General features: G+C 49.2%; 1 protein-coding gene across 1 annotated transcript in view; it reads left to right on the top strand.

The window, feature by feature from the left end:
- Nucleotides 1-3257: 3257 nt before the first annotated feature.
- ADORA2B (adenosine A2b receptor) overlaps nucleotides 3258-22733 on the top strand; it is a 39858-nt gene continuing 20382 nt past the window's right edge. Inside the window, exon 1 of the mRNA XM_064271857.1 lies at nucleotides 3258-3599. Coding sequence (XP_064127927.1) covers nucleotides 3265-3599 — 335 coding nt within the window. The 5' untranslated portion in view covers nucleotides 3258-3264. The remainder of the gene's footprint in view (nucleotides 3600-22733) is intronic.

The following is a 22733-nucleotide window of genomic DNA, read 5'->3' as shown; positions in this document are numbered from 1 at the left end:
AGGCTAGCCCCAACTTCTGCTTTGAATGTGGCTGCATGGGCAGTGACAGTCTTCTTTCTTCTTGTGGCCATAAGACAACAAGCCTAAGGATGAAAAGCTACTGAAGATGGAAGAGCAGAAACACAGATTGAGCCTGGGTGATCGATTATCTCTCCAAGTACTGCACCTACCCTGAGACCACCTGGATACCATCTCGAATTTGCTCTGGCAGCTGAGGCAAGATGGGCAGGAGTGGGAGATAAAAGGATAGGGGCCAGAAGCCTGCAAAAGTTCCACAGAAGGTCAGTTGGCTCACAAAATGCACCCTTCCACTTTTACCAGTTAAAGGTCCACTTGGGTTTCCAACAACTTAGGCCTAATTTATTCAAATCCTCCTATCACTGCAATAGTTCTTAAGGTGTCTGGATCCTACAGGTATGTAGATGCCAAATGGCTCCTCCTGCCCCCATTTATCCCTTTTTTTGTGAGGTAGGTGTCATTATCCCACCTTTAGCATGAGGAAACTGTGGCTTAGAAAGATTAATTAACTTGTCCAAGGTCAAAAATAGAGCTAGAAATCAAACCTGAGTTCTCTACCACTGAGACCTGGGCTCTGTTCACTGCACTCTAGTTCCTTTCAAAACTAAACCCCATGACTCTCTCCAGAGTCTACCCTTTCTCTTCGTGTTTCCTGAACAATTTAGTTAGCTGTTAGCTGCCACTGAGTTGGCCCTGACTCATGGCGACACCATCCGCAAGATGAAATGCTGCCTGATCCTGTGCCATCGCTACAGTCATTTGCGGATTGGAACATTGTTATCCACAGGATTTCCACTGGCTGATTTCTCAGAAGCAGATCACCAGGCCTTTCTTCCTAGTGCACCTTAGTCTGGAAGCATCACAGCAACACGCAAACTACCACTGAGAGACAGACGGTGGCTGCGCATGAGGTGTGTTGGAATTGAATTGGGTTTCCTGCATGAAGCGGAGAATTCTACCACTGAACTATCAATGTCCTGAAAAATAATTACCTGTTATTGTTACTGCCACTCCCATAGTCCCAAAGAATCCAGCTCAAATCCTATAGAGAGCTGTGAACTAGGAGTTCACAGAGTCAGGATAACTCAATTCATTTAACCTAAATTTTGTAGAGAGAGGAGAGTGGTTGTGTGAGTCAAAGAGCACAGTGCTAGGTGCAGTGGGGAGAGAACGGAGAAGAATGAGACTTCACTGGTGGGTGTCCAACTGTGGACACCAGTTACATGGAACTCAGCAGACTGCAGCTGAGAGGACAGGGCACAGCATTACACTGGGGGTATTCCCTTCTCAATAGTTCATGGTAGGTCTCCTGAAGGAGGCTGGGCTCTGGAAAGGTGAAGTGATGATTCCAGCCACAGGAAATGCTGGAGCTGTGCCCACTGCCCAGAGGCGGCAGGGTATGCAGGAAGCATTCGCACCAACCAGCTGGCTTCTGTCCCACTGCCTCCTCTCTTTCTGCTAATGCTCCATTTACTGCTGCCAAATAGAGCTCTGATCACATCACAGTCCTGCTCAGTGACCACCCCCCCCCAGGGCTGGTGCCCCAGCACCTCCAGCAGAAGGACCCAACACTTCAGCTGATGAGCAAAGACTTCCTTGGCCATAGGTCCTCCTTTCTCTGCTCTCCTGGGCATGGCTGTCTCTGATCAAGCCCCTCCCCCTCCCACCTCTGCCCAGCTTGGCTTCCCATTCTGATATTTTTGCACTGCCAGTCCTGCCCATCCTGCAAATGCCTCCTCCCCAGGAAGCCTCTTCTAACTCTTTCACTCTCCCCCCTACTCTAAGGAAGTGCTCTTGGGCAAGTTACTTGGTCTCTCTGAGGCTCTAGTTTATCATCTGTGGGGTAACTGAAATTTGTATCAGGTATTATGGGAACATGGCCAACGGAGGCGATATTGGAACTCAGACGGTTAGGTGGCCAGGCATGGAATGTGTGGGTTCTCCAATATTTTAATATATAAATTAAAAAAAAATTTTTTTTAAATTATATAAGTAACAAAATAGCATGGAGAATAGAGAAAGAAAAAAATCCCTGTAATAAGCTCATTCAGCTATTACAACTACTTCTAGTGCTTTGGAGAACTTGTTGCCTGGTGGAGGGAGGCCTGGGGGCCAGGGCTGGGGGAGAAAGACTTGTGCGTGGGGGATGCACAGGCAGCATGAGGCCTTGGGAGCTACGAGCTTATCTAGGTGAGTGTGGAGGATAAAAAGACAGCCTAGGACCCAAGAGGAGCCGTGGCATTTTGGGAGGTGGACAGAAGTGAAGGACATGGTCTGAGGCTGGAGCAGCTCCGGGGAGCGGCCGGAGGGCAAGGAGCGGTGAAGTGAGGAGAGGACACGGTGCGCGTGGAGGCCAGGGGCGGCGTGGCGCGCGCGGGGCTGCAGCACCCCGGAGGCACCCTTCCGTTGAAGGTGGTGGGCTGACTGGGGGTGCAGGTGGGAAGGCGTGGCCCCAGGGGGACCGCGAGCTCGGCTTCCTGCCTCCTGTCCTGTCACCTCGATGCCCTGCGGAATCGCGTCGTTGGCCAGGTGAGCTCCGTCGCGCCGTGGGTGCGCAGGGGTCGCGTGGGGCTTCCCGGGCGGCTTTGGAGGAGCGGGCTCCCGGGGCGTCCCCGCGCTGCGGCGGGGAGTCCCTGCGGTGGGCGCCGGGGACCCGCCGTGCGCGGGGGCACAGCTCCGTCCCCACGCCAGCAGCGGCCACTCCCCGCGCGCGCTCCCACGCAGGCTGGACACAGTGCGACCGCCTGGCTCAGTAGGGAAGGTTGGGAAGCCTGTTACCTGCCCGTCGCCACTAGGTGAGCCTAGGCGTCCGGCGCGGCCCGGGCGTGCGCAGTGGGAACAAGTCAGCGGCCGGGCCACCGACGGCCCCGCCTCCAGCCCCGCCTCCAGGACCCCAACCCCGCCCCGGACCCGCCCCCCGCCCGCGGCCAGCCCCGGCCCCGCCCCCGGAGGCCCGCCCCGCCTCCAGCCCCCGCTCCGGCCCCGCCTGCAGGACCCCAACCCCGCCTCAAGCCCCGGCCCGACCCCAGGCCCCGCCTCCAGCCCCCGCTCCAGCCCCGCCCCCGGCCCCCGGCCCCGCCCCGGACCGCCCCCGGCCCCGCCCCCCGGCCCCGCCCGGAGCGAGAGAGGCTGGCTGGCTGGACGCGGCTGGCGGGCGCCAGGTCCGGGGCTCAGGCCATGCCCGACGGGGCCCACGCGGCTGCCCCGCGCCCGGCGCGGCCCAGGTAGGCGACGCGCGGCCCGGCCATGCCGCTGGAGGCGCAGGACTGGCTCTACGTGGCGCTGGAGCTGGCCATCGCCGCGCTGTCGGTGGCGGGCAACGTGCTGGTGTGCGCCGCGGTGGGCACGTCGAGCGCGCTCCAGACGCCCACCAACTACTTCCTGGTGTCCTTGGCGGCGGCCGACGTGGCCGTGGGGCTGTTCGCCATCCCCTTTGCCATCACCATCAGCCTGGGCTTCTGCACTGGCTTTCACAGCTGCCTCTTCCTCGCCTGCTTCGTGCTGGTGCTCACGCAGAGCTCCATCTTTAGCCTCCTGGCCGTGGCTGTCGACAGGTACCTGGCCATCCGCGTCCCGCTCAGGTGAGACGCGCGGCGTCCCCGACCCCCGGGCTGCCTGGCAGCCCCGCAAAGGACCTCCCTCTCCAGGCCCAGGTTCCTGCCCTCGGGCCCCCAGACGGGCCAGGCTGGGACGCACGGGGCGCTCGCAGCTCCAGTTGGCTGCCTCGGGGACCCCGGTCACCCCCAGAGACACGTGCGCCCGGGCTGCTGATACCCTTTCGAGTTCCCTGTGCCGGATCCTGGCGGCCTCTGCGCCCACCGAGCGTCCCGGGGTGCGTGCGTCCCTCTGAGGAGGTCAGCATAGGGACAGACCAACTCTAGGGGTTCCCGGGAGTGAGGCCGCCCGGACGCCCGGCGAGGCGCAGAGGAAGTCCCGGAGAAAGCGCTACTCCAACGGGCGGGCTGGGGCCCCGGCTCTGGAGGTTTGGCGATTGCATCTCCACCCATACCGGGAAGGCGGAGGTTCCGGCCAAAGGCAGTTTTGGACCCTGGGAATTCGCACTGTCGGGCGAACGTTCCTCCCGACTGCAGTTTGTCAGCCTGAAAAGGAGGCGGCCAGACTGGACCGGGGAAAGATGGGGGTTAACTTTAGGGAAAGCCACAGATTTTTGTCCCTTCATGTTTGGTGGTAACTCCTATGACCTCCGCGTATTTTTAAGAGAGTTAAAAATGCTAACTGGTTTTCCAAAGCGGCCGACAGCCTTAGAGCTGAAATGCTGTCCTATAACCTCGTCTATCCCATGAACTAGCGGTGACCCTGCCTGTGCCTGGGGCACAGGACAGGGAGGACGCAGCTGCCGAGTCCCAGCAGGCTGGGAAGTGCCACCGGGATTTTAGAAAGCTGGGGAGAACTTACCTGCCGACTGTCTTCCACACAGGATGGAGCCAGCCCACAGAGCCCTAGGTGTAGCTGAGGAATTCCGTTTAGAGCATTTGTATCACGGAGCCTCAGGGTTTGTTGAAAGTATTTGCTCTCAATCTTTGGTGCCTGGGTCCCTTTGGCATTTTTGAGTTGGGCGAGGTTGGGACCTCTTTGGGTTTAGAACTGAGACAGGGAAAACAGAGCCATAGGTAGTTGTCACTGGGTGCTGTCCTACTGCCCCATAAGGTTTTCTTGGCTATAATCTTTATGGGAACAGATAGCCAGGTTTTTCTCCCATGGAGCCCCTGGTTGGGTTCAAACAACCAGCCTTCCCGTTAGCAGGTGAGTGCTTAACCCTTTTGCCACCAGGGCCCCTTAGAGTCACAGGAATAAGAGGAACTCATTTGCTGAATGCCAGCTATGTGCCAGGCAGTTTATATTAAACTTACGTTGTTTAATTCCTGCAATAACTCCCAAGGGTTGGCTAACCTGCCTCATGGAGACGAGTGGGTGGTGGCTCGGAGAGATTGGAATCCTGTTCAGGATGGTGCATCTGGACTGAGAGTTAGAGCTGGAACTTGAACCCAGAGCGGGCTCAGAGCTGGCACTGTGCTCCCACCCTGCCACAGGCTAGCTTGCAGGGCTGTGTGTGAAGCCAGCATTTGGAAAATGGGCAGCAGGTGTCCTGCCGTTTCTGGAAGAGGGTCCTGCCTGTAGTAAACTGAGGCTGCAAGGGATATGTGTTTGTGAGAGTTGCCTGGGAGATGCTCTCAAAACCCTTTTTAGCAGGCAGATACTTTGAGTCTGGTCCCGGTGGGTCTGGGTCTCTGTAAGAACAGGAGCTTTCTGCTTGGCCAGGTGGTGAGCCTGATCTGGGCATCTGGGTCGTCCCACATCCTACTGCCCTTGGCCTCTGACCGGGATGCCTTGTGCCTCCAGTCAGGTGTAACAGCCAGGATTTTGGATTTCAAGGCTTGGGGCTGCACAGCACACACTTCTTTACTCTCTTCTGTGGGTCCCTTCCTTGGTAGCCCAGTGGTTAAGCGCTCGACTGCTAAGCAAAAGGTCGGCAGTTTGAATCCACCAGCTGCTCCTCGGAAACCCTGTGGGGCAGTTCTACTGTGTCTTATAGGGTCACTATGAGTCGGAATTGACTCAATGGGAATGGGTTTGGTGTTTTTTTTTTTTTTTGTCCTTGTCTTTTGGTTCTCATATGCATTATTTAATGGCCTTTTGGACATTTTTCAGTGTAACAGGGCAGTCTCAAGTTCCCAGCCTGAGTTGCACGTCTGATGGGAGCTTGGACTCGCCCCTGGCAGAGGCCCAGAAAGACCCAGCTAACCTGGGAGTTAGTGAAGAGTCCCCTGTGACACACTGGGGCAGGAAGTTCCATAAAAGTTGAAATCTGCTAGTTCTTGTCCTGGTTTGTGCAGAGGTGGGGAGGGTGAGTGTGGGTGTATTAAGGGGAAAGAAATGTGAATCACAGGCCCTCAACTTCTCCTTTACATTTGCTGAGGGCAGGATACTTGGATGCCTGAAGGGAATCACCAGGAGGCCTCCCCTGTTCCTGTCCTCCTGGCTGGTGTGCCCCAAGGTTCAAGGGTGGGGAGGTGGTGCAGCCTCCAACTCCTGTCCAGGAGGGCATGACGGCTAGCCTGTCCCCAGCAGCAGCCACCCACAGGGGCTGGAGAGGTGTACCTGGGCTTCCATGGCCTCCCAAGCCCTCCTGCGGCGCTGCCTGGGCCAGGGCTTTGTCCTTTGGCTGTGTCCACCACTCTTGCTTTTGGAGAGTAAGGCTCAATTGTGAGCAGGCTAAAAATGCAGCTTACAGGGCTCCACCAAGCCCTGCTGAGTCAGACTCTGGGGTGGAGTGGGACTCCAGTGTCTGCATCTTTAACCAGGCGATTCTGGTCCCACCAAAATTTGAAAACCCTCCTAGAGTCTGGGAGGCTTGAAGCTTCCCCCTTACTTTATTGATATGGGACGGTGCCAGGGGCCCAAAGTTCTGACTTGGCCCCGAGGCCCTGCTTGGAGTCATGGTACCCCACGAGGCCAGTAAAGTCGGAAGTCCCCAGCTGCCCCCTGCTGGGAAGGAGGTGTCTCCCCTTGTAAAGCTAAGCATTAACCAGGGTGGGGCCCAGGGAATGAGAGCCAGAAGCACTTTGCTTAGGCACACCTTTTACCTGCGCATTTACCTTGGACTTGCTGATGGCTCTTCCACCCAGTACAGTGGGCGTGGAGGGAGTTTGTGCCCCAAGGCTCCAGGTGTGTGGCGTGCCTAGCTGGCTGTGAACATGGCCTAAGGCCTCAAAGGCCAAAGCACCCACCTGCATAAAGTGGCCAAAGTGTTCGCTAACTTGAGGAACATTACAGTGTAGAGGAAAAGGGGACCCAGCTAGGCACAAAAATGACATCTTTGGAAGAATTTGAAAAGGAGGAAGGTCTGCTCACATTAGGCACTGCTTGTCCTTTCAGAGTTTCATCTGTCACCCACTGCCTCGAGTTTGGCTCCACAGAGGATTCCTGACAGCTGCATGGGCAGGTGTTAGCCCTGGCCAGAGGGTCCGGGTCCCAGTGGTGCCATCAGGAGTGGGCAGTGACGTGGGAGGAAAGGGAGGCCTGGGTGCACAAAGCAGAGCTTGGTACATAGGTTCCTGGGTTGTCTGGGTAAGATTGTATGCCACGGGCAGGAGGGCGGGTGTCTCTGCCCACAGCTACTCCCTGGCTCTCCCTTCACTCAGGCTGTTTCTGGCAGAAGCACTTCCTCCTCTCTAACCTAATGCTGTTCTCCTTTTGCCACCCCCCAGCTGAGCTGTGTGACACCCCTCTGTCCAAGGGCCTTCCCTGTCCTTTCTGTGGCCTCAGTTTCCCTGGTGCTGGCCTTCACTGATGAAGTGTTAAAGCAGTGGTACTGAGTCCATGGGAGAGCTGGATACCAGCTGCTTTCCCAAGTGGAGCTGAAGGGAGGGTGTTTCTCAGGGAATGTTTCGTTGGCTGGGTCAGGGGGCGTGTTTATCTGACTGTCCCAAGCTGTGGACCCTGACCCTGTCGCCCTCCCCTGCCCCTTTTGCCACAATCTGAGGTTTTTCTCCGTGTCTCACATGTCCAGTCTGTGAGCTAGGCATTGAAGACCTCTCAGCAAGACTTTGTGCAGCGGGTGAAAATGTGGCCTCCACTTAGCTTGTCGTGTTGTGGTTACCTGCTGTGGAGCTTCTGACTCACGGTGACCCCACGCACGACAGGATCAGGCCACTGTGATCCATAGGGTTTTCATTGGTGGGTTTCTGGAAGTAGATTGTTAAGACCTTTTTCCTGGTCCGGAAGCTCTGCTGAAACCTGTTCAGCATCACAGCAACGTGCAAACCAACGGACGGGTGGTGGCTGTGCCTGAGGTGCGTTCTCTGGGGGCTGAACCTGTGTTTCCCCTCAGAAGACAGAACTCTCCCACTGAACCACCACTGCCTCCACCCCCTCAGCTTAGCTGACACAGCTGTAGAGCCAGGAGTTAGCAGGTGTGTATGCTTTAAAGCCTGGATACAGGATTCTGAATGTTTTTCTCCTTTTCTTTCTTTTTTTTTTTTTTTTTTTTGACCTGTAATTCATATGCCTTAAATTGTTCTGAAATAAAACTAGGAAGAAACATTTTCAACTCTGGGTCCTAGCCATCCCCCCTCCCCAGGTTTCCCAAGGACTTTCTCTTCTTTCTTCTGCATCAGCGTTATCTTTCTTTTCCAGGTCGTTCCTATTGTAGTGGGTTGCATAGTCGCTCCCTAACAGCTGTGTCCTCGCCTAATTCCTGGAACCTATGAATATTACCTTATATGGATCTTGAGAGGAGGAATTTATCCCAGATTATCTATGTGTGATCACGGTATTCCTATAAGATAGTCACACAGAAGAGAAGGTGGTGTGAGACAGGCAGAGACTGCAGTGATATGGCCACAAGCAAGAAAGCCAGCAACCACCAGAAGCAAGAAAAGGCATGGAAAGGATTCTCCCCTAGAGCCTTGGTGGAGAGTGAGGCCCTGCTTTCAGAATCTGGCCTCCAGAACTCTGAAAGAACAAATTTCTGTTGTTTTAAGCCACCAAGTTTGTGGTAATTTGTGACGGCAGCCACGGGAAACTCAACATGCATCAACACGAGAGTAATCTTTACTACATCCTTGGCTTCACGTTCCTCTCCCCCTCCCCGTACAGTGAACGCCAGCAGGTCATCCAGTCTCAGTCTGTTTTCACTGCTATGCCGCTGAAGTCCTCCTGTCAGTGTCTTCATTTGGCTGGATCTAGTGGTCACTTCTTGGACCTCATTGTACATGTCTTCTTAGCAGCTCTTGGCCAGACCCTTATCAGCTCCTGTTGGGTCTCTGTGAGCCCCCGCCTTATTCTTCCTCCTCCCCTGTAACTGTCCTACACATAGTTGCCAGGGAGAAGGTTTTAAAGGAGAAGTTAGATCATATCAGCCCCCTGCTTAAAGCCCTCCACTGGCACCTAGAGTACAATCCAGATGTCTTACCTTGGCCCCAAGACCCTGCATGGTCTGGCTTCTGCCCCCTGCTCCCTGTCTTGCACCCGTCTTCCCTGGCTCACGCTTCCCAGTGACACTGGCCCAAGTTCTTTCTCCAACCATGCTGCCTGGTATGGGGTAAACCAAAACCAAACCTGTTGCCGTTGAGTTGATTCCGACTCACAGAGACCCTACATGACGGAGTAGAACTGCCCCATATGGTTTCCAAGGAGCACCTGGTGGATTTCAACTGCTTTTTGGTTAGCAGCTGTAACTTTTACCCACTACGCCATCAGGGGAGCCCTAATATTAAAAAAAAATTTTGTTGTGATAATATATATATATAACAAAAACTTTGCCACTCTAACCACTTTCAAGGGTACAACTCAGTGACATTGGTCACATTTACTATGCTGTGCAACCATCACCACTAACCATTTCCAAAAGTTTTCCATCACTGCAAACAGACACTGAGTTCCTCTTAACCAATAACTCCCCAATTCTTCCATTTCCCCAGCCCCTGGTAACCACTAATTAACTTTTGTCTCTGTGCATCTGCCTATTCTCTTGGACCCACAGTGTGATGAATACATGACTGGCTGGCCAAAACAGGATGTATCCTGCCTGGGGAAGAGCTGAGACAGGCACGGAAGAACTCTGTAAATAAAGACGGGGAAAGGAGAGTCCAGGATGGCAGGTCTGGAGGAAGGGGCAGAACTCTGGTGAAAAGATGGTCCAATAGGATTTAATGGAGAAAAGAGGGAAAAAGCTTCCTCTAAAAGCATCTGTCACAGGCCTGAGGGAGAACAGGGAAAAGCGGAGCTCAGAGGTGTCCTAGGACTGTAACCGAACATGGGTTCTTGTCCCGTCCTATTGTTGTTGTTGTCAGGTGCTGTCGAGTTGGTTCCAACTCATAGAAACCCTATGCGTGACAGAACGCAACACTGCCCAGTCCTGCGCCATCCTCACAATCCTTGTTATGCTTGAGCTCATTCTTGCAACCACTGTGTCAATCTACCTCGTTGAGGGTCTTCCTCTTTTCTGCTGACCCTGTACTTTGCCAAGCGTGATATCCTTCTCCAGGGACTGATCCCTCCTGACAACATGTCCAAAATATGTAAGATGCAGTCTTACCATTCTTGCTTCTAAGGAGCACTGTGGTTGTACTTCTATGTCTAGCTTTCACATGCATGTGATGTGATTGAAAATACTGTGGCTTGGGTCAGGTGCACCTTAGTCTTCCAGGTGACATCTTTGCTTTCCAAAACTTTAAAGAAGTCCTTTGTGGCAGATTTCCCAATGCAATGTGTCTTTTGATTTCTTGACTGCTGCTTCCATGGCTGTTGATTGTGGATCCAAGTAAAATGAAATCCTTGACAACTTCAATCTTTTCTCCGTTTGTCATGATGTTGCTCATTGGTCCAGTTGTGAGGATTTTTATTTTCTTTATGTTGAGGTGCAATCCATACTGAAGGCTGTGATCTTTGATCTTCATTAGTAAGTGCTTCAAGTCCTTTTCACTTTCAGCAAGCAAGGTTGTGTCATCTGCATAACGCAGGTTGTTAATGAGTCTTCCTCCAATCCTGATGCCCCTTTCTTCTTCATATAGTCCAGCTTCTTGTATTATTTGCTCAGAATACATATTGAATAGGTATGGTGAAAGGATACAACCCAGATGCACACCTTTTCTGACTTTAAACCACTCAGTATCCTCTTGTTCTGTCCAAACAACTGTCTCTTGGTATGTAAAGATTCCTCATGAGCACATTTAAGTGTTCTGGAATTCTCATTCTTTGAAACATTATCCATAATTTGTTAAACATTGATATCCTAGGCATTAGTGAGCTGAAATGGACTGGTATTGGCCATTCTGGATTGGACAATTATATAGTCTACTATGCTGGGAATGACATCTTTAAGAGGAATGTTGTTGCATTCATCGTCAAAAAGAACATTTCAAAATCTATTCTGCAGTACAACACTGTCAGTGATAGGATAATATCCATACGCCTACAAGGAAAACCAGTTAATACGACTATTATTCAAATTTATGCACCAACCACTAAGGCCAAAGGTGTAAAAACTGAATATTTTTATCTGCTTCTGCAGTCTGAAATTGATCAAAAATGCAATCAGGATGCATTGATAATTACTGGTGATTGGAATGTGAAAGCTAGAAAGAAAGAAGGATGTGTAGTTGGAAAATATGGCCTTGGTGATAGAAACTGCCAGAAATCAAATGATAGAATTTTGCAAGACCAATGACTTCTTCATCGCAAATACCTTCTTTCACTAACATAAATGGCGACTATACACATGGACCTCACCAGATGGAACACGCAGGAATCAAATTGACTACATTTGTGGAAACAGATGATGGAAAAGCTCAATATCATCAGTCAGAACAAGGCCAGGGGCTGACTGCAGAACAGACCATCAATTGCTCATATGCAAGTTCGAGCTGAAACTGAAGAAAATCAGAGCAAGTCCACGAGAGCCAAAATATGACCTTTAGCATATCCCACCTGAGTTTAGAGACCACCTGAAGAATAGATTTGACACATTGGAAACTAGTGACCAAAGACCAGACGAGGTGTGCAAGGACATCATACATGAACAAAGCAAGAGGTCATTGAAAAGACAGGGAAGAAAAGACCAAGATGGATGTCATAGGAGACTCTGAAACTTGCTCTTGAGTGTCGAGCAGCTAAAGCAAAAGGAAGAGTTGATGAAGTAAAAGAACTGAACAGAAGATTTCAAAGGGCAGCACGAGAAGACAAAGTATAATGACATGTGGAAAGAGCTGGAGATTGAAAACCAAAAAGGAAGACCACACTCGGATTTTCTCAAGCTGAAAGAACTGAAGAAAAATTTCAAGCCTCGAGTTTCAGTTGTGAAGGACTCTATGAGGAAAATATTAAACGACGCAGGAAGCATCAAAAGAAGATGGAAGGAATACACAGAGTCATTATACCAAAAAGAACTAGTCGATGTTCAACCATTTCAAGAGGTGGCATATGATCAGGAACTGATGGTACTGAAGGAAGAAGTCCAAGGTGCCCTGAAGGCATTGGTGAAAAACAAGGCTCCAGGAATTGATGGAGTATCAATTGAGATGTTTCAACAAACACATGCAGCACTGGAGGTGCTCACTTGTCTATGCCAAGAAATATGGAAGACAGCTTCCTGGCCAACTGACTGGAAGAGATCCACGTTTATGCCTATTCCCAGGAAAGGTGATCCAACCGAATGTGGAAATTATAGAACAATATCATTAATATCACACGCAAGCAAAATTTTGTGGAAGATCATTCAAAAACGGCTGCAGCAGTATACTGACAGGGAACTGTCAGAAATTCAGACTGGTTTCAGAAGAGGATGTGGAACCAGGGATATCATTGCTGATGTCAAATAGATCCTGGCTGAAAGCAGAGAATACCAGAAGGATGTTTACCTGTGTTTTACTGACTATGCAAAGGCATTCGACTGTGTGGATCATAACCTGTCCTATGAGCTGATCAAAATAAGACAGACGCCACACCACCAGTTGCAAAAGAAATAAAAAGTGGAAATTTATTGTTTGGGCAAAGAAGGAACAACATGGGGCTTAGCAGCCAAGAGACCACGTGCTCGCCATCTGAGGGGGTTGGGGAGCTTTTTATTTCCAGTGGTGTCTGGGGGTTGGGTTTGGCGCCTGGAACTCTCTGCTCTTAGCCCTCCCATGTCCACATTTGGAGGTCCGGATGCAGAATCATGTCGATGATGTTCAGGTCCAAGGACAGATTGAGGATACAGCCCTTCAGGTCCTGCGCATGCTCCCAAATCCTGGTTTGCCCATGCACAGGATTCTGGCACCAAATTCAGACTGCGGTTAGGGCCGCAGTGTGGTCAGGCCAAACTGCAGTTAGAAGCCGTGCCTTGGCGGGCTATGGGGAAGGGGTCTCAGCGGAGGCTTCAGGACTGCTGGGCAAGGTGGTGTCCTGGGTGATCCACAGCAGGGTTGTGGACCGGGGCTGGGCCCCTTGGACGGACTGGCTGCAGGCACCTGGCCTGCGGGTTCTGGTCCTCGCCCACAGGCCTGGAGCAACTCTTTTACCTCCATGAGTGAGCATGGCTCTCAGGACCAAGGAGAAAGTTCCCTGGGACTTGGGAGGAGGGACTTGCCTGTTACTTTGGCATTATTTGCCCTCTGTTGCTTAGCACACAGTCTTCTCTCAACTCTGCTCCCCAGTCTGGGGCAGCGTGACCCCAATACTGCCCAGCACATTTTCTCCTTTTTCAAAATGGGCCACTGAGAGCTTGACATAACAAATGCCATGATGAACCTATAAGTTTTTCTCCTTCCTCTGCCTGCCTCCTCCTTCATTTTGACCTACTGCGAATGACTTCGTTCTTTGTTTTAATCTGATGCAAATAACTTTATTTTGTTCCCTCAAACCACCTGTGATTTACAGTCCCCTCACAGGAAAATCAGAGCCCAGGTGTCTGATACTTCTCATCATGTATCTCTTTAGTCTGATAAAGAGTCTTTTGTCACTATCTTGTAATATGTAACTCCACCGGCCAGGCCATCTGTGGACTACAAAGACACTTCTAATCCTTGTAAGATTCTATATAAGCTTTAATGTAAAATTACTCTTTGGGACTCCATAGAGACAGCCTGAGTTGCTTCCAGGTCCCCGGTGATGTATACATCTCCTTAATAAACTTTCTCACTCTTTCTGACTTGGAGTACGTTTCATTGGCTCAACTGCTCCAGGGCATGGACCCTAATCTGGTAACAGCAGTGACATCAAAACCAGCAGCAGGTGCTGTAGTTGCTCTTGTCTGAGCCCATGTTTATAACTGCTGACGGAACCTCCAGCCTGGCCTGCAGCTTATTCTGGAACGTGTCCTCCTGCCGAGGCTGAGGTCAAGACCAGAAGTTTACCTGAAGGTCCTGCCCCTTCTCTGGGGGTCATCCGGGAGCACATGGGAACTGCAGGGTGGGGGGCACTCAATGGGACTGCACTGGAAGGGTGGGGAAGGAGGGATACCAGCACTTCAAGGATCCGTTCAGGCTGCCTTTGGCCCTGCCCTGGGACTGTGGCCTGGGGAGCCACTCCAGAGGGCACGCCACTTCTGCAGACACCGTGTGGCTGTAGTTGCCTAGCAGGCTCTGGCAGAAGTGAAGGCCTGCCCTAAGGAAGCCCGTCAGGAGACCAGCCACTGGCTTTGTGTCTACAGATGAGCGTCTCCACAGAACTCTGAAAAGTACTGGTTGGCTTTGATTTTCTAGAGAATGAACACGTGTAAAAGAATAAAATTTAACAGTGTTTTACAAGACAGGTAATCTCCGTCCATTTCTGTGACTGCGTGTGTGGCATTTGTTGTCCTTTCCTGGCCTTGTGGGCCCCCACTGGCCTCGCTCCCTGCCTAGGTACAGGCAGGACCAGGTACTCCCTGGGACACAGTCTCTGTACCTCGCTCTTTTGATTTGTCACCTGAGGACAGTTATCTTTGTGATCAGCTTGGCCATGGGTGCCAGAGTACACCCTTCAGGGACAAAGGGGACAAATGTCCCCGACATTGGGATTTTTAATATTGTGAACAGAGTGTAAAGGGGTGGAAGTAGCATCAGAAACTAACTTCAAGGGGGATGAGAGTCACCATCAGCACAAAGCTGATTCCCATGAGGTAGAAGTCAGACGTATGTACACTCTCCTACCTTTTCACCAATTCTGACACCAGCCATCCTCCCATGGCGCTCTCTACTTCTCTGCTGGGTTTGATAATTCACTGCAGCGGCCACTCAGAACTCACAGACCATACTTACAGTTAAATGGTTTATTAAGGAAGCAACAGGTGCAACTCAGATCAGGATCAGGAAGTGTGCAGGAAAAATCCTGGAAGGCTCTCCTTCTTCAGTGCAGGGTAGCTCCCTCAGCTCTTCTTGGCTGTATAAGCAAGTAGGCTCTTGCCTCTGCCACGCATGCTCCCTCTCGGCTGTACAGGTCTCCCTTTCAGCCCCCTGCCCCCAGGATAGGCCTTCTCTTGGCCTCCTGAGGACAAGCCTCTGTGCCGTATGCCTCTCCATTGCTAACTGACCCAGCAGTAGCAGCTTCGTTCAGGTCTCTTAGCTGCATTCCTAGTGGCAGGTTTCTGCCGTGGCCACCGACTATCCCGCAGGGCCCCTTCTGGTCCTGTCTGCTGGCTCTGACATAGAGCCCCTTCTGGGTCTCCTGGTGTCTTCAGAGTTGCAGTACTCAACCCATTACAGCTCTTTAAGGAGGTTCATTGCCTCTACTCTCTCTGCTTCTCTCTTCCATCTGCTCATGTTCGCAAACCTCTGTGGGATTGGCTGCATATATAAGCAAACTGCTGGTCAATTTCAAGGCATGGCCCTCCCACCGGGGCCATAAGCCCTGGTAGGCCACAGGCACTTCTTTTGCATAGTAGTCACTTCATTTGCATAGCATCTTGAGCAATCCCTGCAAGGTGCATACCAATCACAGGGCAGGGTGCAGCCCAGCACAGACAAAGAGTATCACAAGTTGTTTACAGTTTACCCAGGAAATGTGAATCAACCTGGACAAAAGTAACAGACCCTCTGGGGTAGAAAATTAGGTCAAAGGTAACTCCTCAGCGGTTAGGGAAAAAAATCTTTCAAGCTGTTTTTTCAAAGAACTAAAACAAAAGGCTACATACAGGAACTCATTTCACCACAAAAGGCCACCATTTTTAAGCCCTTTTCCTGTACCAGCATTTTATATGCTGATCTTATTTAGTCTTTACAGCAACCCTAAGGAGGCAGATACTATTACCTTCCCCACCTCATAGATGGGCAAACCAAGGCGCAGAGAGTGTGATTAGCCCAGAGTCACACAGAAGCCAGGCCTGGCCAATCCTGCCTTCCCTTAGAGCCCTTAACATCACGTGAACTGTTGATGGGGAAGCCGCCACCACTTGTTATCCCGAACGCACTCCTGATGAGTGCCTCACCGTGGTAGGTGAACTCAGACACCAGCAAATTGTGGGTTACCAAACCAACCCACTGCCGTCGACTTGATTCTGACTCATAGCGACCCTATAGGACAGAGGAGAACTTCCCCATAGGGTTTCCAAAGCTGTAAATCTTTACAGGAGCAGACTGCTACATCTTTCTCCCACAAAGCGGCTGATGAGTTCAAACTACTGACCTTTTGGTTAGCAGCCGAGTGCTTAACCACTGCACCACCAGGACTCCTTTAATTGGGGTTGGGACCCTTTAAATATTACATGGGACAAAGAAGACTATAGCACAGTAACCAAATAAAACCCATTGCCATTGAGTTGACCCAAAATTTCACAGAATTTGAGGAACAGCTGCAAGGACCCTGTAGCAGGTGATCCCTTCCTGCCTCCTCTTTCAGATGGGGCGCCTGAGGCCCAGCATTGCCTGATGCTTCCTCTTCGGTAGCCTGATACTCTCTTGGTTTCAGTGGCTAACAGAGGCGGCCAGCAGGCTGGAGACACAGCCACTGGCAGCAGGAACTTAAATGGCAAGTGTACCTTCTTTGAAAGTTGAGAACACGTGGTCACAGGGGCTCTGAGGATGTCCTTCTAACTCAGCCTGGGCTGAAGGGGGGTGTGCTTTTTCTAGAGGGTCGGTGCGTGTGGGATGAATGAGAGGAAAGAGCCTTTTGAGCTAAGGGTGGAGGAGCGTGTGCTAGGAGCCCAGGGGCAAGCTCCCACCATCCCTCAGGCTGACAGAAGTCCAGGGAGTCTGGGGGCGGGGAGGGGAAACTGGACGGGGAGGTGGAGAGCAAGCAGATCAAGGAGGGCCTGGAGGCTTTTTAAGGAGTCTGGATTTTGTCCTGAAAGCATTGGTAAGTACATGAAGGGATTTTTTGGAGTCAGAAATCAACTAGTGTGCACAGAAGTAGAAATTTAAATGGTACAGAGGGACACAAAAGGAAAAGCCAAAGTCTTGCCTCCCTCACCCTTCACCAGTCCCTCTACAGGAGCCCCCCAGGCCTTGTCTGTTTGTGTTTCTTCCTTGGTGCTCTGTAGCAGACTCTTGGTTTTGTGCTGTCATCTTTAAGCAGAATCTGTCGATGCCTACCATGTCACGGGAGGACTGCAGCTAACACAAGCCCTGTCCCCTGCTCCCACTTTTTCTAATGTTTGTTATATTTTTTCCTGACCATACTTCTATCTCTATTTCTAACTGCATCCGTTGTAGACAGTATCTGTTAACCATCAAGAAAAATGAGGAAACCTATGTCCCCAGCTGTCCCTTCCATGGCTCTCCTCTTCCCCCTGGTTTCTGTCAAGTGTGCCATGCGTACCTAGTAGATATTTTAATTTTAGAAAAGGAATTTATGCTTGTTGTAAATAAAATGAAACCATTTAAAGGATAAACTGTGGAAAGTAAGTCATTTCTCATCTTTGATGTATGGGTTCCCCCATTTGCCTGTCAGGAAACCACTATTTCTTGAAATCGACTCGATGGCAACTAATAACAACTTGTACATGATTACATATTCTACACATTTGTGTTATACTGTTACTAATTCCTTGTCAAGGTTTATAATATTTGCATTTCATTCTATAGCTATAATAATATTGTATTACCTTTGTGGGGAGTTTCTGAAAACTGGAAATGGACAAACAGCGTTTACAATGTTTTACAGGCATACACCTCATTACACCACCTGTCTGTCAGCCTGTCATTCTGTTGCTGTGATGCTGGAAACTATGCCACCAGTAGGGTTACTTACGGTGGACAGGTTTCAGTGGAGGTTCCAGACCAAGTACAGACAAGGAAGAAAGGTCTGGCAATCTACTTCCAAAAATAAGTCAGTGAAAATCCTGTGACTCACAACTGACTATTGTCTGATACGGTGCTGGAAGACGAGCTCTCTGTGTCGGAAAGCAGTAAAAACAAATACACAGTGACTGCAGCAATGGACTTGAGCATACTGAGGACCGTGGAGATGGCACAGGACCAGGCAATGTTTTGTTTTGTTGTACATGGGGTTGCCATGAGTTGGAGCTGACTTGATGGCAGCTAACAAAAACAACATCTTATTCAGTCCAGATCTTGTAGCGAAGGAAATGCAGTCCTGCCACTTAACCCAGGCCTCTCGAGAAGACAGTTGTAAGCATCCAGGTCACTTGGATTTAGATGCTGTGAGTTGGAACAGACAGCACACAACAACAATATCGGCTGCTCAAAATTAGGCTGCATTTTAGTTTGCTTCATGTTAAAACCCGTTGCCGTTGAGTCGATTCCAACTCATAGCGACCCTATAGGACAAGAGTAGAACTGCCCCATAGAGTTTCCGAGGGGCACCTGGTGGATGTGAACTGCCAACCTTTTGGTTACTAGCCATAGCACTTAACCACTATGCCACCAGGGTTTCCTTTGTGTTAGGATCATGAATTTCCCTTCTGGAAATGAACAGAAAGCTTAAAGAAGAAACATATTTTCATATCCTATGACCGTCACCTTCATAGCTGAATGTCTTGACTTGCCTTCTAAGGGTGCTGCACAAGCCTTGTGTTGTGACTTCTTCTCTCTGTGCTCTTGGGCTTGTTCTGCTTTTTCTTGCATTCTGTGTTTTCCTCTATCTGGAATTCATATTTGTTTGTGTATGTATCCTTAGATAATTTTTTTCTGGATGAGTACATAAGAGGTAAACTTCCTGGGTTCTTGTACATCAAAATATTTTTATTTCTCACATTTGGGTGGTAGTTTGGCTAGATGTGGTTCGAACTGTTTTCCCTCAGAAGTTTGGAGGCACTGCTCTAATACCCAGCATTGCTCAAGAAGTCTGCTGTGTGTAGGATTCTTGTTTATTTATAACTTGTATTTCTTCTCTTGGAGCTTTGGGGATTGTTTTTGCTGGGTGTTCTATAATCTCATGAGGTTGGGTCTAAATATTGACTTTTCTTTTTTCTCTTTCATTGGGCATTGCACTATGAGGATAACCTTTCAGTCTGAAGACTTATGTCTTCAGATTTTAAATTAAAAAATTTAAATTAAAAACCTTTTTTTTTTTCCCTCCCTCCTAGACTAATCTTTGCCTCTTAAATTTTCTCTTATATTTTCCAAAACTTTATCTTTTCATTCTCTTCTGGGAGAGTTCCTTGACTTTTCCCCCCTCTGCTACTTCTATTAAATTTTTTTTTTTGCATTCATATTTTTACTTAAAATTTTTTTTTTAATTTCTAATAAATTCACATGGTTCAGACTCACATGGTACAGAAGTGCATATAATCACAAGTCTTCCGTCCACTCGTCCACCATCAGGGGTGGGTAGGTGGGAGGGTAAATGCCATAGCTCTATGGGAAAGGCAGTGGCTGAGTGTCGGGGGGACGCTCCACAGAGCTGGTCTGCGGACAGTCTTGCCATGATTAATCCGTTGGTTTTCAAATACCATACTGGTACTGCTGTCTCCAGAGCCTCTCAGGGCCTGGCCACCCCTGTTTCTGACTGGAGGCTTCATTTATCCTGATGATCAGCTCTTCCTTCTGCTTTCTGGAAACTCATCAAAGTCTCTGGTTTGCTGATGTCACCTCCACTTCTGTTTTTAGAATGGTTATGAATTTATTTCCTTTTGTGTCCTTGCTATCATTGAAATGTGATTTTGGGTGGAGTGATAATTATGTGTGACCTAGAAGGCCAATGCAGGATTTTAATCAGGAATTTGATATGGTCAGGTTTGCATTTTAAAACAGTCATTCTGGTGGGCAGCAGGGGTGATGGAGTGGTGGGTAGTCAGTTGTCACCCAGGTAGGAGAGAAAAGAGCATGACCAGGGCAGAGGCAGTGGAAATGGAGGCAGCGTCTAGAGGTATTTGAAAAGGTATTTGAGGCACGCAAAATCTGAACTTCTGCACCAGGGAAGTTTGATGTCTCAGTAAGGGATCTGGAAGAGTTTGGAGCAGAGGGCGGCCATAGGTGAAGCCACATAACCAGCCAGGAGACCAGTATTAGGAAAGGATCAGACTCCTGAGAACCAAAGGTGGGAACTGCCATCAGCGAACAAGGCTTAGGGATGTGGCAGGGTCAGGGCCCGGCTGAGGGCATGAGGTCTGCAGTGTCCATTCAGCGTGGGGAGAGTATCCATAGTGACTAGTGAGTGTGGTGTGCTTATGTCTGGGGGATATGGGATTGTGGGAGATAGGTTCAATGGGACTTGGTGACCTGAAGCAAGAGGTCTTGGAGAGGGATAGGCAAGAGTCCAGCGTGATTTCCAGGCTTCTGGGCAGCTGGGTGGTGCCATCATGAAGAGAGGGGGGCTTCAGGAACGTGCTGGATATGTTGTGTTTATGGTGCCTGCAGGTTGAGCAGTTCAGCAGGTGGTTGAGTCTAGACCCCAGAGAGTTTGGGGCTGGTCCTCTCCCCCTGGGCTCTGGACCCAGCTCCTCCTGTGTCCTGGGAGCCCAGCACTGCTGGTCACTCCCCTGCAGCCTCTCCATGTGTAGGCTCCCTTCTCCTTGTCCTTGTAAAATGTACTTGAGTCCCTCCCACCTCCCTCAGCCACACTTGATTTGGTTTACACCCCATTTCGCTCCAGTCCTACCACCCGCAAACCTCTGAGGGCAGCTTTCTGTATATGAGTCTTACTTTCCACAGCTTATTTCAATACCGCCACCTAACTGCTTTCTTTTTAATCATTTTTTTGTTGTTGTAAGTATATATATAACACATTTGCCAATTTAACGTTTTTCATGTGTACAATATAGTGACATGAATTACGTTAATCATATTGTGTAACCGTCACCAGTATCTGTTGCCAGATTTTCCATCACCATGAACAGAAACCAGTGCTTCCTGAACAGTGACTCCTTTCTCCCTCCATGCAGTCCCTGGTAATCACTGATAATCTTTGGTGGCTATGTGTTCACCTATTCTAGATACTTCATATAACTGGCATCATACAATATTTGTCCTTTTGTGTCTGACTTACTTCACTCAGCATAATATCTTCTAGGTTCATCCATATCTTAGCATGTATCAGAATTTCATTTCTCATAACCTTAAACCTGCTTAGCTTGGGGTAAGACTTAGTAGAAAATGGTGCTTAATAAAATATTTCTTGTCAACTGGATGACAACGGATTTTTTTTTCTTTTGGTCCTATCACAATTGCCCTGTTGCTGTGGGGACCCAGATTCATATCTTGAAGCCAGCTGCTCTCATTCCAGCTTCAGAAAAATCTAAGCATCTGGATAGCTCCGTTTTTGTTCTCCCTCCCACCACCAAATTTCCTGTTTTCATGTAAACTACAAATAAATGACTTGACTCTCTCCCCCTAAAAATTGTGCATATATATATAAAATCTGACTTGGAAGAAGTACATCCAGAATGCTCCTTAGAATCGAGAATGGTGAGCCTTCATCTCATGTACTTTGGACATGTTATCAGGAGGGACCAATCCTTGGAGAAGGACATCATACTTGGTAAAGTAGAGGGTCAGCAAAAAATAGGAAGACCCTCAACAAGATGGACTGACACAGTGTCTGCAGCTATGGGCTCTCATAGCAACGATTGTGAGGAAGGCGCAGTTTTCAGCTTGGGAAATGCTGAACATGTTCTTTCCTTTGGGTTTACTGGCTCCAGGTCTTTGTACATGTCCTTATAATACTTGACTTTGTCTTCTTGAACTGCCCTTTGAAATCTTCCATTTGGCTCTTACTTCATCATTTCTTTCTTTCCCTTTATCTACTCTGTGTTCAAGAGCAAGTTTCAGAGTTTCTTCTGACATCCAGTTTGTTTTTTTCATTCTTTCTTGTCCTTGTAATGACCTCTTGCTTTCTTCACATATGATGTTCTTTTTTTTTTGCTTAACTTTTTTATTGTGCTTTAAGTGAAAGTTTACAATTCAAGTCATTTTCTCATACAAAAACTTATTCACACATTGTTATGTGACCCTAGTTACTCTCCCTACCATGTGACAGCACACTTCTCTCCACCCTGTATTTCCCGTGTCCATTCAACCAGCTCCTGTCCACCTCTGCCTTCTCATCTCACCTCCAGACAGGAGTTGCCCACATAGTCTCGTGTATCCACCTGTGCTAAGAAGCACACTCCACACCAGTATCATTTTATGTCTTATACTCTAGTCTAATCTTTGTCTTAAGAGTTGGCTTTGAGAATGGTTTTTGTTCTGGGCTAACAAAGTCTGGGGACCATGACCTCTGGGGTCCCTCCAGTCTCAATCAGACCATTAAGTCTGGTCTTTACTAGAATTTGAGGTCTGCATCCCACTGTTCTCCTGCTCCATCAGGGATTCTCTGTTGTGTTCCCTGTCAGGGCAGTCACTGGTGGTAGGTGGGCACCATCTACTTCTTCTGGTCTCAGGCTAATGGACTCTCTGGTTTATGTGACCCTTCTGTCTCTTGAGCTCATATTTTCCTTGTATCTTTGGTGTACTTCATTCTCTCTTACAGTAGTGTCTTGTAGTTTTCTTTGTATAGGTCTTTTACATCTCTGGTTAGATTTATTCCTGGGAGCTTAGATTTATTCCTGGGAGCTATTGTACATGGTATTGATTTGGTGATTTCTTCTTTGATGTTCTCTTTGTTGGTGTAGAGGAATCCAACTGATTTTTGTATGTCTATCTTTTATCCTGATACTTTGCTGAACTCTTCTATTAGTTCCAGTAGTTTTCTTGTGGATTCTTTAGGGTTTTCTGTGTATAAGATCATATCATCTGCAAATAGAGATACTTTTACTTCTTCTTTGCCAATTTGGATGCCGTTTATTTCTTTTTCTAGCCCAATTGCTCTGGCTAGGACCTTCAGCACAATGTTGAATA

This window comes from Loxodonta africana, chromosome 18 (genome assembly GCF_030014295.1).
Source record: "Loxodonta africana isolate mLoxAfr1 chromosome 18, mLoxAfr1.hap2, whole genome shotgun sequence".
NCBI classification, from domain to species: Eukaryota; Metazoa; Chordata; class Mammalia; order Proboscidea; family Elephantidae; genus Loxodonta; species Loxodonta africana.
Note: the sequence above shows the minus strand (reverse complement) of the source record. Positions and strands in the feature narration are given on the sequence as shown.